At 34.0% G+C, this 16,682-nt stretch overlaps 3 protein-coding genes across 3 annotated transcripts; 1 reads left to right on the top strand and 2 right to left on the bottom strand.

Annotated features, from left to right (window-relative positions):
• Nucleotides 1-165: 165 nt before the first annotated feature.
• LOC131846157 (zinc finger protein 182-like) lies at nt 166-10,643 on the bottom strand. Its single transcript, XM_059195395.1, has 12 exons — nt 10,300-10,643; nt 9,817-9,942; nt 8,942-9,242; nt 8,138-8,352; nt 6,823-6,905; nt 5,916-6,035; nt 4,683-4,793; nt 3,534-3,633; nt 2,512-2,621; nt 1,658-1,769; nt 950-1,051; nt 166-682 (listed from the first exon to the last, which is right to left on the bottom strand). The coding sequence occupies exons 1-12, from the start codon at nt 10,405-10,407 to the stop codon at nt 197-199; spliced, it is 1,974 nt and encodes a 657-aa protein (XP_059051378.1). The 5' UTR covers nt 10,408-10,643; the 3' UTR covers nt 166-196.
• A 177-nt stretch (nt 10,644-10,820) lies between these two features.
• Nucleotides 10,821-14,258, top strand: LOC131846151 (uncharacterized). The gene is made up of 2 exons (XM_059195388.1): nt 10,821-11,491; nt 12,030-14,258. Exons 1-2 carry the CDS (start codon nt 10,955-10,957, stop codon nt 12,177-12,179), a joined length of 687 nt encoding a protein of 228 aa, XP_059051371.1. The 5' UTR covers nt 10,821-10,954; the 3' UTR covers nt 12,180-14,258.
• An 84-nt stretch (nt 14,259-14,342) lies between these two features.
• On the bottom strand, nt 14,343-16,317 carry LOC131846149 (RNA-binding protein 45-like). The gene has a single exon (XM_059195385.1). It carries the CDS (start codon nt 16,063-16,065, stop codon nt 14,500-14,502), a length of 1,566 nt encoding a protein of 521 aa, XP_059051368.1. The 5' UTR covers nt 16,066-16,317; the 3' UTR covers nt 14,343-14,499.
• Nucleotides 16,318-16,682: the final 365 nt, after the last annotated feature.

The following is a 16,682-nucleotide window of genomic DNA, read 5'->3' as shown; positions in this document are numbered from 1 at the left end:
TAATATAATTATTGTATCTAAAGTGAAGATTATGGAGATCTTTGGGGGAGGCCTATGTCCAGTAGTGGACGTCTTCCGGGCTGAGATGATGAAAGTGAAGATTATAGCAGCGAAAGTAGTACTGAATTGTAAGCATAAAGAAAACACAATAAATTTTATCATCTGACAATTTTTATTTTTACTAATAATTATTGCACTACTTATTAAAGAATACCTCAATCCAGTCTTGTTCTTTCGTGTATTCTACACGATGACTTTCGTTCTTCGGAGATTTTGCATACTTCTCTATATCGTGACCTGAATCACTATGCTTTTCTTTATTATTGCGAGTTTGTCTATGCCTGTCTGCATTATTAAAAGTTTCTCTATCCATCTCTGTATCATTAAAATATACATTTATTTTTTCATTAGTAGGTGATTGTTTATGTTCCTCAATTCCAGTAGGGTTTTCTCCATGGTCCTTTGTAAGAATTTCTCTATGTGCTGGTATACTGAGATTTTCTGTAGTTTTCGCTTTGTGGAATGTGGTAGCGTCATTTCGTTGCACTTTATTCTTCAAGTGTACCAATTTGTTATGCGTGTATAGGGATGCCTTAAAACTGAAAGTGGCTTCGCATAATTTGCAAACGTACGGCCGATTACCTGTATGTATGTTCATGTGATCCCGTAATGCTGTCTTACTCTGTAATATTAAAAAAAAAAGTAAACACCCATAGACCATAGATAGAATAAAAAATTTGTATGATGAATAAAAAAAGAATGAAATTACATTATTATTTTTCAGAATAGAATTTTTATTTCTAATTAATTAGTTTTCTCCACTGCAATAGCCAACGCAGTCCAAGCGTGTTTTATTGAATTGTTTTATGGTTTTTTAGAGTGCAATGCATTATAAATATATTCTTGCCGTTAGATGGCGCTAAAGGTGTAAGGGGCAAAGTAATTTTACCGTAAACTCCTTGTTGCAGGTATGACAACCGACCTTCTTTCTTGGTTTGCCTTCATGTTTTATACTTATGTGAATTTGAAGTAATCTGTTTCTTTTGAATACCTGTGAAAAATTTAATAAATTATTTAAGAGAGATTACGGAGTATACGTATTATTAAACACGTTAAACACGGCATGTCTACCGGTGGGTCACTCCGCAACGAAAGTAAATTTACACGTTGGGACCGGATGATAACCCGTGGGCACTTTAATTGAAATAAATCTAGGTGTTAAATAATGTCTACCTGAAATTATTGTACACTAAAAACATATTTCAAAAATAATATAATGTAAAGTAATTAACAATAAAAAATGCCGGTTTCTATGTGAGAAAATGCTCAAATAAAAGGATAATGATCAAATTTATAATTTAAATTAATTATAGCCGAATTTCGACGACTATCTCTCCCCCCGATCTCCCCCTCCGATTCATCCCCCGTCCAATTCAAGCGGAGATCGAAATTACGCCTAGCCTAGGTTCGAACCTGTAGCGGTGCCCTCAGACTAAAGTCGTATCCGTCAGGCGGGAGTTGGCCTTCAGCCGCTCCATAAGTCCTTCCGCGGGTTTGGAGTGCCATCTGCACTCACCTCCTATCATCCGGTGATGCTGTAAATGCCGGCTGCGGCCAACAGCATTATAGTCTGAAAAACCTGTTCCTATCAACTCACCCTGTCACACATAGTACAAGGATACTTCTTCCCCAGGTTATGTGAGTGTCGCATATGTGCTCTCAGGTACGATGAGGTTGGGAATCGACTGTTGCATTGTGAACACGGGAACCTACAGACAAGAAGGCATAGTGGGTGATTTATTGTTCTAAGATCTTGACTTCCTCATTTTAGTTAGACATATATTTTTTCTAAATACAATCCAAAATTAACAAATTAAGTTTGCACCAATCTGAGTTGTTATTTGTAAAAACGGTTTCATGGTTCTTAGTGAAGTATATAGAGTGGTATGTAGGTGAGTTCAGAAACGAAAACGCAGGCGTCTTTATCACGGATATAATACGTTGTCCTTATATTAAACTAGCTGTACCCACGACTTCGTCCGCGTGGAATTTAACTTTATTTTTCTAAAATAAAAGTAGCTAAGTTACTCTAGTTACTTATTACATCAGCTACCCGCTAATAAAAGTCCCGTCAAAATAGGTCTAGCCATTTCAGCGATTAGCAGGAACAAACAGACAGACAGACAAAATAGATATGTGTGCATAACACACCTACAGCCTGTTTTATAATTGGGAGAAAATAAGATATTCTTTGTGTAGTACCTAAGCAGCTGTTTAAGTGCCACGGCTTACCGTGGCACTTAAACAGCTGCTTAGGTACAGAGCTTGTGTTATGTGTACTAAACAACTTATATAAAACTTAGATATTTTATTTTTTAAATACATAAAAATCACCCAGACCGATAAAAACACTTAATCATGAATACAAATATTTTCACCGTGCGAGGAATCTGTAAAGCGGCGTGCTAAACTGCTAGACCACCGAGGCCGTCATAATGAAATGAATATTACCTAAAATCTTGCTTGGATACGTGTTTCAGGGACGTCCTGAGATGTACTCTGTAGATGTTGACAGTTTTGAACTGTATATCACACTCTGTACAGTATGCGTTTTCATCCTTCTGCAAAACAAACAGTTTCTTCTTTAAGTCAAAGACTAGAACTTTTATTTACCAAGTATTTGAATTAATCAACATACATATTACCGATGTGCTAGGGTGCTCCGTAACCGTAACTGAAACTATCGGATATCCGATATAAAAAATATTCGTAACAGTAACCGAATCTGAAATAAAAGTTTCTGGATAATATCGGATAGGGACGGAGCCTAATTGAGACATGTTATGTAATCATTTTATTAGCTATTTGTATTTTACTTTTGAAAGTAACGGATAATCTGAAATAGTTACATATCCGCATCCGTATCCGTATCCGGAATAATAATCATTTCTATATCCAAAACCTATCCGTATCCGAAATTTCATATCCATAATATCCCTGAATACTACCATATAATTTGTCCAATTAGAAAATTGCTGTTAATTATTCTGGCAAATTCAATTTAAAAAATCATTTATTAATGTACGACATTTTAGCCGCTCATGAACGTCAAATTTTTTAAATTATAATTTTTTCCCTACCGTCCAGTTTAGTATACAGATCCAATTAAGAATAACTGGCAAGAAACTCAATTGAACTACTTTTTTTTTGTGACATTTCAAATAACATAATTACAAACAATTTACTGGATGTCAAGGTCAAGTTGTCAAACATGTACTAATGATGAGATTTTAACTTGGCACCTCCGAATAGAATAGAATAGAAAATTCTTTATTCAAATAAACTTAATTTTAGCACTTTTGAATAGTCACAACAATTTTTTTAATCTACCGCTTATTCGTAAATCTGTCTCATCACAAGAAGAACAAGCAAGAAACTTGTGTGTTGCTCTTTTAAATAACTTGCCGTCAGGGACATGAGCACTGTTACCTTTTCACTTGAATCGGTTGTGTTATGGCCGTTGGCTGGCTTACCTTGTACACGTGGGTGGACTTATGGGTCTGCAGCAGAATGTCGGTGCGGAATTTTTTTGAGCAAATGTCGCATTCCAGGTTTTGCGCCTGCGTGTGTATCCTGAACAAATTTGTCAGGAAGTAAGTTAGTAAAAATGTACTATGTCAGGTTGACTCCTCAAATCATCATCATGTTCAATTCCTAGTGAATTTGTCACGATAGGCTAACTAACCGAGCTCGTGCTTATCTTATCATCCTCCACCGGTGCACGGCCGGGGGGAAAGAGGATTGTTAGTAATGTGGATTGAATATCTTATTGCTAGCTATGTACCATGACAGGTTGACCTCCACGCGGTTCCCCCTGGAAACCATCGTGATAAATTCTTGGTGAATTTGTCACGATGGGCTAACTGACCTGACCTCATGTTCATCTTATCATCCTCCACTGGTGCCCCGCCAGCGTAAACCGTTAGCGCAGGCGGGAACATCATTAAAAAAAATCTCACAAGAGGTCCAAGTGTATATCTTATCCTCGCCATCTAGACCCAAGTTAAAAGCTAGCTAAAGCTTGTGTTATGGGTACTAGATAACTGATACATATACAACGATATTTGAAAACACCCAGACCGATACAAACAATCATACTCATGAATACAACTGTTTGTACCGTGCGAGGAATCGAACCCGCAACCATCAGAAATAAGGCGGTGTATTAAACCGCTAGACCACCGAGGCCGTCAAAATAAGAATATCTATCTTAAATTCAAATGACGGAATCCGAAGAAGACTTATCGTACCTTTACGTGTATGATTGTAACACTTACAATATATGTTTCTTTAAACTACTATTGTAACACTTACAATATATGTTTCTTTAAACTACTATTGTAATGATTAAACTACTATTGTAATACACTATATATTTCAATATATGTAATCTTTATATGTTTCTACTATTGTAATACTTATATGTCAATATATGTATTCTCCTTAAACTACTATTGTAACACTTACAATATATGTTTCTTTAAACTACTATTGTAATACTTACAATATATGTTTCTTTAAACTACTATTGTAACACTTAGAATATATGTAACACTTATATGTTACAATCTATTGTAACACTTAGAATATATGTTTCTTTAAACTACTATTGTAATACTCACAATATATGTTTCTTTAAACTACTGCTGTTACTCGCCATCTTGTTACAATAAGGGCAGGCCACCATTTTGCCGTGTACTGATCGTCGGTGCTTTAAATACGATCGTTTATTACTGCAACAAATAACAATAAATAAGAAACGCCAGAAAAGAGATACAACTATTCGAATTCAAAATATCTTTATTCGTGTAGGTCTATTACAGACTCTTATGATATATCAAGTGAACGAGTCTTATGAACTAACTAGCTTTTGCACGCGGCTTCACACGCGTTAATTTCTCCCCTTAGGGGTGGAATTTATCAAAATCTTTTCTTTGGGGATGCCTACGTCATAGTAGCTTTATGCATGCAAAGTCTCAGCCCGATCGGTTTAAAAATGACAGTTTCATACAAACTTTCATCCCCTTGGGGATAGAATTAAACAAAATTCTTTCTTAGCGGATGCCTACGTCATAACATGTACCTGCATGCCAAATTTCAGCCCGATCCGTCCAGTGGTTTGGGCTGTGCGTTGATAGATCACTATGTCAGTCACCTTTGAGTTATACATTGTATATATTTAGAGAAGGACTCAGCTCGTATACTTTTCAATACCAGTCGTTATCAAGTAGTCAAAATTACACTATTTACGTCCATAATAACAAATACAAATCTCTTTGTCCAAGATCTTTGGACCAGCAATAACAATTAAACAGAAGAGTGTGTGTCAAATACAACATAAGTTGTGTGTGATGTTTTTTAAACATAATAAAAAAAAAAATTTACATTCTGCACTCTTTCCCTACATAAACGAAATTTCATACTGCTCCATTCGCGCAAAGTAAGATAAATAATAATAATAAAAAGAGGTAGAAAGTTTTTGCTTCACGTATCAAGTGCTTACTAATATTATAAATGTGACAGTAGGACTGTTTGTTACGCAAAAACTAATGAACCGATCATCATGAAATTTTATACACATGTTCTTGGAGGTATTAGAAATAACTTAAATAATAACTTAATAGAATACTTTGTATTAAAATATATATATATAAAAATAAAAATCAACATTATGCTACTTCAGCACCATCTAGCAGCGAGTAATGAAGTTATAAATCATATATTTATTGTTATTTTCTTCTGTCACTCACAGACAATACGATTTGATGCGAGAGAAGCCGCGGGTAAAAACTAGTATTACATATTGCTGGTGGCTTACTCGCTTCTTATATTATTTTCATATGCCTAAAACTTACGGTAATGTTGCGTCGCAGTCCCCGCACTGGTGTCTGGTCTCGTCGTGTTCATCTTGATAATGAATATCCACAGAATACTCGTCACGGAACTCCTCGTAGCATGTTTGACATACGTAACTTCTGCAATTCATGGGAAATACACACTTAATATTATAAAAGTTCAACGGATCTTAATTAAATTTCGCGTGTACCACAATCATAGACATAGGACTTTAAGGTATTTCTATGAAATTTAACGTGAAAGTATATTGTATAAGGATAGGTATAGGCTGCTTTTATTTAAAAAAAAAACTGAAGACTAGTAAATAAACAATGATCATACTCGTGAACGAGTGCAGCTTGTAGGGACTAGTGCTAGTTGGTAGTTTGTAGTGTTGTTTATTAAGTTAGTGTGTGTACACACTAACTTAATAATGTAAAGTAATCACAAAATTATTTAAAAAAGCAACACGCAAGTTTCTTGCTCATGCTTCTTGTGATGAGACAGCTTTCTGAATAAGCGGTAGGTAGAAAAAAATGTGATGATTATTAAAAAAATGCTTGAATGTAAGTTTATTTGAATAAATCATTTTTTATTCTAATCTACTTTAATGATTCTATTTTTATACTGCGTTAAATATCGTTTAATTTTAATTATACTTTGTCCAACTAAAAGTTTTACAAAAAAAAATAATTTGTATAAAAACTTTTGCACTTTTTATTTATTATATTTATCAAACACAATGAACGAAGTTTTACAAATCTATGCCTTGCTTACTTTTAATATTCCGTGAGAATCGATGCCTACAGAAATATCTACCCACGTTTCACCCGAGCGAAGCCGGGTTTTCATCCAGTATGAATATAATGTATATTAATATAATGAGTGTTGAATTTTTTTTTCAATACATTTTTAAATGCACCTCACCTATAATGCGTCTGTGTGTGATACTCCAATGCTGCCTCGGTAGGAAACCGCTGATCACATATCGTGCAGACAAATTTATTTTCCTGCATACATGCAAAGTTTTATTGTTATTTTGTTGTAGAAATATGTAATAAAACTATTTATAAGAGGATAAATGTTTTAATGGTAAGATGGTAGACAGTGAAGTAAATTAAAAATTAAAAACAGTAAGTAAAAATATTATATAGAATTTGTTTTGTATGTTTTTGATTAAAGAATACAAAAACAAACTTTGAATATATTATCAAAAGAGTTTCTCAACGATTTTGTACCTGCTAATTTACAATACTGGCATGTCGTATATAATCTGGATGATTTTTTTTTAATTTTATTTATTGGGGTGTGTGGGCTGTTGTCAGGAGCTTGGATCTGTAGCACTGACCTACATAGATCTAGTGTGCTCGCCAGGGCCAGCTCTCGGGTCCTCAGAGCTCGCATGCATTTTTTATCCTAGCGCTCCCTGTTATTTAAAAAAAAATTAACTGTTTCTTACCATTAAAATTATATATAAAATGACATGAAATTTTTTAATTACTATTTAATAAATCTGGATTTAGTATACAAAATTAGATATAATGGTTTTAACATCTAATTCTGTACATACATCATTCTCAATGAGTTAAATTATTTATTATAATTTATTAAGTATTCTGTAGATCCTATATTTTAATAAAATTATATTATTTATTATTATTATTATTATTTAGATATATATCCGAACTTCGTGATGGCGCCCCCTTTGACGAGGCGCTCGCATGCGTTACATGCCAGTTTCCACCGGCCCTGGCGCTTTTTCAGAGTTCGCTATTTAGACCCGCTTGTGCTCGCCCTTTTTCAGACCCGTTAGGGACAAGAATTGAAAATTGATTATTATTGACAAAAATTGTTTACGATTCGACGACACAGGACAGATGTCTAAGGACTCTTTTTTTAATGGATGATAATGGAATGTTGCACCTCCCTGCGCTAATGGATTACGCTGGCGAGGCACCAGTGGAGGATGATAGCATGAGCATGAGGTCAGGTTAGTTAGCACATCGTGACAAATTCACCAAGAATTTATCACGATGGTTTCCAGAGGGCACCGCGTGGAGGTCAACCTGACATGGTATATTGCTAGTAATAGGTTTATTAGTCCACATTACTAACAATCTCTTCCCCCTTTCTCTAAGAAGGACTAGGAGAGTCGATCCCAAATGAAATGGGAAATGGCTAGGCAGAGAGAGAGAAATAGAGTATATAATTTCCAAAGGAGATGGGGTTACATTCGCCTCACCTTATCATGTTTCTTTTGATGCTCCTCCAATATTCTTTTCCCTTTAAAGTACACAACACAAGTTTCGCACTTGTTGCGACATTTCTGGAAACTCTTGTCGTTTCTTCTGTCTTCTCTGAATTTCATCATCTCCTTTTCACTAATAACTCGGACCGTAAATATGTTCTGACTTTTGTTGATTGTTTCTACATCATATTCTGATGGTGGTGCAGATTCTACAAATAAAATATACATAATCTAGAAAGTTCTAAACCTAACTAAACTAAACCTGTGATTATTATAAATAGAAATGATTGTGACATTAGATGGATGTTTTTGACTATTTCATGTAAAAACTACTGGTTGATTTACAGTGAAAGTTAGTGCACAAAACATGGTACTGTTTTAACCTGTAATCTCACAATCAATGGCACGGGATACAGCTGATATCAAAATTAAAGATGTGTTTGTTTTTTCTTTACATATTAGTGACTCAAATAGTCAAGAGAGACAGTGCTTGTTGATCCCACTGCTGGCAAAGTAGCATGTCAGGTTGACCTTCATGCGGTTCCCCCTGAAAGCCATCGTGATAAATTCTAGGTGCATTTGTCACTTGGGCGAACTGACCTGACCTCATGTTCATCTTTGCATTCTCAACTGATGGTCCACCAGCGTTAGCGCCGGCGGGTGCACCATTCCATTATCATCCATGAGGACTCAAATAATAATGAAATTTAGCATAAAGGATGTCTATGGAATGAATACTCAGTGTATACCTAAGATCTTTAGTTACAAGGGTAGGTTAGTTACAAAATTCTTGACTACCTTGTTCGGCTTCCTCATTTTTATCAACTTCTTTCTCCATCTCTTCATCATCACCCTCAAGATTATCACAATCAACATGTTCTATACTATATTTTGTGATATCTTTTGTTTGCCTATCTTTATTAACCTTGCTTATAAATTTCTTTGCATCTATATCTTTCCGAATTACAAATGGTTGCTGTTCTACAAGACTACGATCAGAGTGAGGCTTAGCATCATTCTGGATGTCCACTGTGGCAACTTGGCACATCTTGACTTCACTTTGAATCAAACTGGACAAAGTTTCGATGGACGTTTGTGACTGCAATTTTATGTTAACTTCAAGAGCCAGCTGTAACTTGTAGCTTAATCTGCCATTTCAATTAACATAAAACACTTTAAAGAGCATAGGTGCTAGTGGTCTCATAAAAATAAAGGTTTGTATTGTATGTTTGTGCTATCCTTTTCTACTTATGAAAATAAAACAAATATTTTGTACTATTGTAAAGATTTGTATTTTCCCTCCAATGATTCAACATATTAAAAATTCAATAGCTCTGTATTCTTTTTTTGTAATAAAATACATACTGTATTTGCAAAGCAAAGTGGTTGCATACTCTTGTAAATAACAATATCTAACATCTTAGACATTGTATCAACTTAAATGAACAATACAAAACATAGTTTATTTAACTAGTAGAATTTCATTTAAAATATAGGGTAGACAGAGGTAGTCTTGCAAATGAATTTGTACAAAATATACCTCAAGTAATACATATTGTTAAGAGATTGTATACATACACACATTATCACAGGTTACATGCATTTATATATTTGTAGAAGGCCACAAATATATAAATGCCATGTACAATAGAAAATTAATAAATAAATCTTACCATATTTGCTTTTACTATGTGATTGATAATGTTTTGAGCCTTTATAGCTTTCTCCCTGAACACAACAATTTTCTTCACTATAGCATCACATTCCCAGCATATGTGGAAGACACTCACATCTGATCTCTGCCAATTAAAAAAATCTAATGTACTAATGTAAGAAAAGAATAGACATAAACTTCATTTCAATAAACCCTATACAAAAACATTTTTTATCCCCTATGATGAATCCCCTGTTCAATTCAAACAGGGATCAAAATCACAACTGCTTAAGCCAAAGTTCCAACCCCTAGCAGTGCCCCCAGACTAGAGTCACATCCACCAGGTAGGTGTCGTCCTTCGACTTTCATAAGTCCTTCTGTGGGTTTGGAGTGCTATATGCTCTCACCCTATCCTTCGGTGAAGCTGTAAAGACCATCTGCAGCCAACAGTATAAGAATAGTTCGAAAGATACAATATAATTTAATATAAAAAACGAATTACCTTAATTTTGGAGAACTTCATAAAATTTCTCACATCCTTGACTGCTATCAACCTTCGATCAGAGCTTAAGCACGTAGCGCATACGTTTAAATATTTACTAACGTCCATGGTTAACTTACTAGGATTGTACTTAATAATTCCTACGTAGATTAATTTTTATTATTCAGCAGTGGACGTCCTCCGGGCTGAAATGATGAAGGGGATGAGATTTTCTAATGATTTAAAATCATAGTCAAAGATTATTCAAAATATATTCCTCCATAATACTTTTTTATTTATTGAATTTAATAATTTATTTCCTTTATATTTATTATTGTACATAAAATTATAAACAACAAATAATAATAATCGTATAGAAATGTCATAAGAAGGACAATGTCAAATTACAGACAGATGTGTCTGTTGATTGGATTATTTTGAGGAATATCCAATCTGTGATCACAACCACTCTGTGCAACCACAAGGATTTCTTATCTGTGGCTGTCACTGCACAGCAAAAATATTTTTTAAGCTGTACATGAAAAAGAAAAAAAAAATACAAAATATCAGTTTTATGGTGGTTATCGGATGAATGTTACTGTTTTAAGTGTTTTATATTTTTTAAATAACAATTTTCTCGAAATTTATTAACAGCATCTCGATTTAGACTAAGAAAATGACTCACAACAATCCATCTGATTTTGCGGCATACCTACAATCTATGGTAAGACTAAATGCTATTGAAAAAATTACACAAGATTTGGACAAAGAGCTAGCCGACTCTCAACGTATAATGCGAGAAATCAAAATTATTTTCAATGGTGTGCCCACTGCCCAGACAACCCAACAACCGGTTAGTAACGGCCCTAGACATGAGGATCTGTCTCAGTTCCTAGAAGCGGATGTTCCTAAGTTACTTCCACTGGACATGACGGAAAACACCCCTGATATTGATTTAGATGATGTGATAGCGAAAATGAAAGGTTACACTGAAGATTTGAAGAAGAACTTTGTTCTCACACAACAGAAGTTTGAAGGCAATTTAAATATAAAGAAAATGGAGCAATTAGATTTGGAGCAGTATGCTAAAAGTTTGGAGAAGTTAGGGAAACGTTTGGAGAACATTAAACTATCCAAAGATGAAAATAACAGGAATAATGATCTTGAAGAAAAATTGACTACACTTTGTCAAGATGTCAATATGTTCACACAGGTAACATAATTTGATTATGGTCTATAAAAAGATTTTTTTATGTACCAATGGCTCAATAGAGGTTTTAGAATTCTCATACTGCAGTTGAAATATTGGCTAGCTTCATACCTAACTGCTGTATCTACCAATTGTTTGCTGTATTTGATACATGATGTTTACATTAAATCCACATACTTAAGTATAATAGAAATTTCTACATTAATACTTAGAAAATAATGAGTGTTTACTTTATACAAGGCAATAAAAATTAACATAAGCCTTATGACAGCCCCAGTGGTCTAGCGGTTTAGCACACTGCCTTCAATTGGTTGGAAGGTGGTGTGCTAATTGGCTCGGGTTCGATTCCTTGTGTGGTAGAAACATTTGTATTTATGAGTATGATTGTATGAGTGGGTGTTTTCTATATATATTATGTATGTATTTACAAAAAAATATATCTATGTATTTATTGCAGTTGATTAGTACTTCAGGACACATTCTAGCTAGTTTAACTTGGGTCTCAATGGTACTGTGTGAATTGTTAATGCTAAATTTTCAGATGGTGCAAGCAAAAACAACACTGAGCGAAACTAACAAAAACTGGAACACAACCCCGCAAGAGAGCAGTGCTCTGCATTATGGAAATATTATCAACAAATTACTATCTGGCATCAATGAAGTGACATACTTACTGCACAATAAAAATTGAACTCTTATTCAGTGATTAGCTCAAGCTGTGTAGATTTTGAAGTATAATGACTTGTTTTTTAAGTTGTTAATTGTATTGCTATTGCTTCTAAGTCCTCTGTAATTGGTATAGATAGACCCAGTCTACAGATGTAGACATTGTCAGCATATTTTAACTATTTATTTATTATTGATAAAGATGAGTGTAATCTAGGAAAATACTTATCTAAGTATTGAAGGTTCTTTAACATATTATAATTTGTCTATTGTAGTATCTACAAAATTATGTCAAAATTCTTCTATGTGTAAATATCAGGATGAATATCCGGCCTGAACTCTCAACCTTTTAAGAAATTTGGCTTGTCATATCACACATCTAGCACAATGCTGATATAAGTAGAAAATTATAAACTTTAGAAAATCCACTCTAAAATTTTAACTTTAAAGTCTAATTTAAAAAAAATAAGCTCTTTAGTTAATACAGTATTCTACTAGGTGTGGAGTATATAACTTGGCCTACTGAAAAGATAGGATAGTTTTTATCCTATAAGAAATTAACTTTTTTTTTTATAAATAGGCAAAGTAACATTTTCCAAGTCAGCTAGTGTGTTATAAGATAGGCACTTTTTATTATAGTCATATCAAACGCTACTCAATGTATTCACTGCCAATACTTTTAATTCTGTTAGTTTCTCACATTTATATTAAAAATAACTTTGTACATGTATTTGTAAAAGTATTAAATATTATCATTCATTATAAAAAATCTCTGTCAAGGTACCTTTCTATAATAATGTATTAACTCTATATACTTCTCTATGTAATCATAGAGTAATAAGGTTTTGACTATGGGACAACTTGTGATGTAATATCAAATATTGGATAATATATGCATTTTATTCATAAATATAGGTTAGAAACGAATATTGATCTCACTATATTGTTCTTTAGCTGTAATAATAAACTTGTATTAAAGTATATAATACATCAATAAGTTATGTAGTTTTCATGAAATTATTTGATAATGCAGGTGTGTTAATACAGGAATTTCTGTGTTATATTGATAATGGGCTTATTGGCCTGACCTCATGCTCACCCTATCATTCTCCACTGTTAATATTCCATTATCATAACACTAGCCCAGTTTCACCCAATAAAATTTATAGCCATGTGTTATTCTGAAGCATTAACTATATTACTGTAAAGTTTCATCAAAATCCATTCAGCAGTTTTTGCAAGAAAGAGTAACAAACATCAATATTACCATCCATACAAACTATTGCGCTTATGATATTAGGACATTATAAATAGCTAGTTGTTTCCTAACAAAAAAAAAGTGTTCAATATTATAGTTATTATCAATCGAATTCACTCTAGGTCCCTGTGGGATATGCATACAGTTAACTCTGATATAGTAAAATGGCCATTTTCCATCTTTCATCAGTTGAATAATAAATAGTCTACTTTTGTCTCTGCTAGTGGAATGTAAGTAATTGTAAATAGCTTTTAATGTCATGAGTAATATCTGCAACCACTGCAGCAATTTTTTTTTTCGGGCTATTCTAATTCTTTTGGACGCAGCTGGCCTTTACAGCTTCACCGGACGATAGGGGGCGAGTGCAGATGGCACTCCAAACCAAAGGAAGGACTTATGGAGCGGCTGAAGGCAACTCCCGCCTGACGGATACGACTTTAGTCTGAGGGCACCACTTGGGGTGAACCTCGCGAACCTCGGCTCAGGCCGTCGTAATATCGATCCCCTTTTGTATTGGGGGAATTGATCGGAGGGGTGCAGCTATTTGGATAAGGCTGTCTATTTATATTATTTTTATATTTACTTGGAATAGGTTCATAATAATAAAAAAAATACCATAGATAAAACGAAATAAATAACCATAGATGAAATAAAATATATAACCCATGGATTATTTGACTTGGATAATAATGGAAATATGCACCTAATTGTGCTAACAGTATATTTGCTGGTGGGGTCCATTGAAGGAGGTTAGATGTGATAATTTCACCATGAATTTATCACTATGGTTTCTTACAAGTCATAGTGTAATGGACTTAATATTAATAATCCTACAAATATATATATACATATGCATATACTAGTTGCAATACACTACACAGAACCAGTCTGTAAGCATACTCGGGTATGTAGTCAATGTATAGTCAGCAAAATATCTAAATAATGTATTCAATATTTCATTCAAAGTATAGCAAATTCCATTCAATATATTTATTTGTCACAACACTTATTCCTTTCGAATATGTCTTTAGTAAGTCTTAATGTTAAAATTATTTAATTGACAGTCAAATCATGTATCAGTCATCAGCTAGCAGTCATTATCAGCATTTGAGTCTTTGTCTTGGATTTTCATTCTCTTCCTTGTCTCTTTCTCATAATCAGGATAGTTATCGTTAGATTCTTCTACAATCATTTTATAGTCATCATTTTTTGTAGGCTTCTCATCAGCCTCCATAACTTTAAGTTTTATACCAGAGAGGACTGCCCCATTTAATGTTGTGATGGCTTCCTGAGCTGACTTTATAGAGGCATATTTAGCAAAACCAAATGTTTTATTTGGAAAAGTACTAACATCTATCAGATCTCCAAAACGGCAGAATGCATCTCTCAATACTGTGTTAGGGGGAGGGCATGGCTTACATACTATGAAACATCTCTGAGCAACTCTACTGTTACTGTTGACAATTGGCTGAAGAGGTGGCAGTGGTACACTGCAGAGACTGTTCTGTTGATCCACTTTTACGTCTGCTTTTCCTGATGTAGCTGCTTTTATTAAAGAAGATGCTTGGGCAATAGCATCAGCCAGTTGCAACAGTTCTCTACCAGAGCTCCCAGCATCTATAGAGTTCCTGAAGCTGTTCACAATTGTCGTCAAAGTGCTTGCAGCTTTGTTCAAAGGATTGTCATCTGGTTTCACAGAAACTATTTCACCAGATGGGAATTCAAAGTTGTTAAGTCTCTCAACTGCATATGCAGCTGCCTTCTCACACTCATATGTAATAGTTGCCTTACAAACACCATTGTATGCATCTGTAGTGTATTGACATTGTGTCATTCCAGGGACAATATTAAACAGTTTCTCAATGTGCTTCTGTGATACCTGTGGACTACAAGTTACATTTACAGTGTCATAGTTTTGGGACGGAACTTTTATTAAATTTAAGTTATCCTTATGAACACCATTGTGAGCCCAATTATACTTCTCAAATGAATTATCTCTGGTATTATTAATATTCAGCTGTGGGCTTTCAACAAAATTCATTCCTGCTTCCTCTAAACTGTTTCTACTTCTTTTCAGTTCATCTTTAGGCGTAGCAAATACTGGTCTATATTTACGGTCACAGTTTTCAAAAGCTTTAGCAGCATCTAGAAAGTTTGCATAGTTGACGTAAGCGAAGCCTTTGCAAATGTTTGTGAGTCTATTTCTCTGCAAGTGGACAGAATCAACATTGCCAAAATTTGAGAAATGCTCCCTGATTTCACTCTCAGATGCCTCTTTATGTACTTTAATGAAAAGTCTCTTATACTTCTCTTCGTTGTTGGATTGTATATCGTTTTTGTTGGCAGCAACCATTACCTTGATGGGCTTTTGTGCATTTTTTAATATTTTCATATGCAATTCTTCAATGGCCGCTGCTGCTGATGATGTTTTATTGTATTTTATATACGCTACGCCCTTCGATTCTCCGGTATTACGATCTCTAGGTATATACAAGTCCTCGATATCGCCAAATTTTTCAAAAGGCGCTTTTAAATCATCCTCCTGCAGTTGTTTACTGCAAACTACGAAAATTCGGGAATAAGGCGGTTTATCTTCTTTGCGTTCTTCGTTCTTCGTATTTTGATTCCAGAAATTAGTCTTCATTGAAGTCATCTCTGTAACTTTGAAGTCGTCACAAAACAACAGTCAAGTCACGGTCTAAGTAACTTAAGAATAGGTCACATTACGAAGTCAAACAGAACTGAAATCAATTTGTTTTATCAGTCATCTACGTGACTGATTACTTAAAACAAAATTCTGTTAAATAGCCGGGACGCGGGACCGTTATTTTTACAAATTACAAACAATAGTTATCATAAATATTACTTATTTTTAAATACATGTGTAGTAGTAATCTATACTATAACAAATTGACATACCAATGGATAATCGCAGATTACTTGTAACAATCAATGCACAGAGTAATGTATACCCAGATACCCATAGTATTCGGGAACACGTTACGTTTGCAATAAAATAATTTGCTACTACTAGATACTATTGATGCTACTCCGATAGAGCAATATCTAATTCTTCTTAATGCTCGCTACTAATAATAAATTATATAAGGATTTATATGATTTTGGTTCAAATTTGTAAGTCGCCATATCTATAAAATAAGTCTTGCAACAAAAAAAATCTAATACGTGATTTCCTTATTTACATATTTTAGGTTTGTAATTAGCTTGCTGATTGCAAACCTGTCATTTGGTCTAATGAGTTTTTGTTTA

The sequence above is a fragment of the Achroia grisella genome, unplaced genomic scaffold, assembly GCF_030625045.1.
Source record: "Achroia grisella isolate CSIRO2021 unplaced genomic scaffold, CSIRO_AGI_Agris_v1 utg503, whole genome shotgun sequence".
In the NCBI taxonomy this organism is placed as follows: domain Eukaryota; kingdom Metazoa; phylum Arthropoda; class Insecta; order Lepidoptera; family Pyralidae; genus Achroia; species Achroia grisella.
This window is presented reverse-complemented; position numbering and strand designations above follow the sequence as displayed.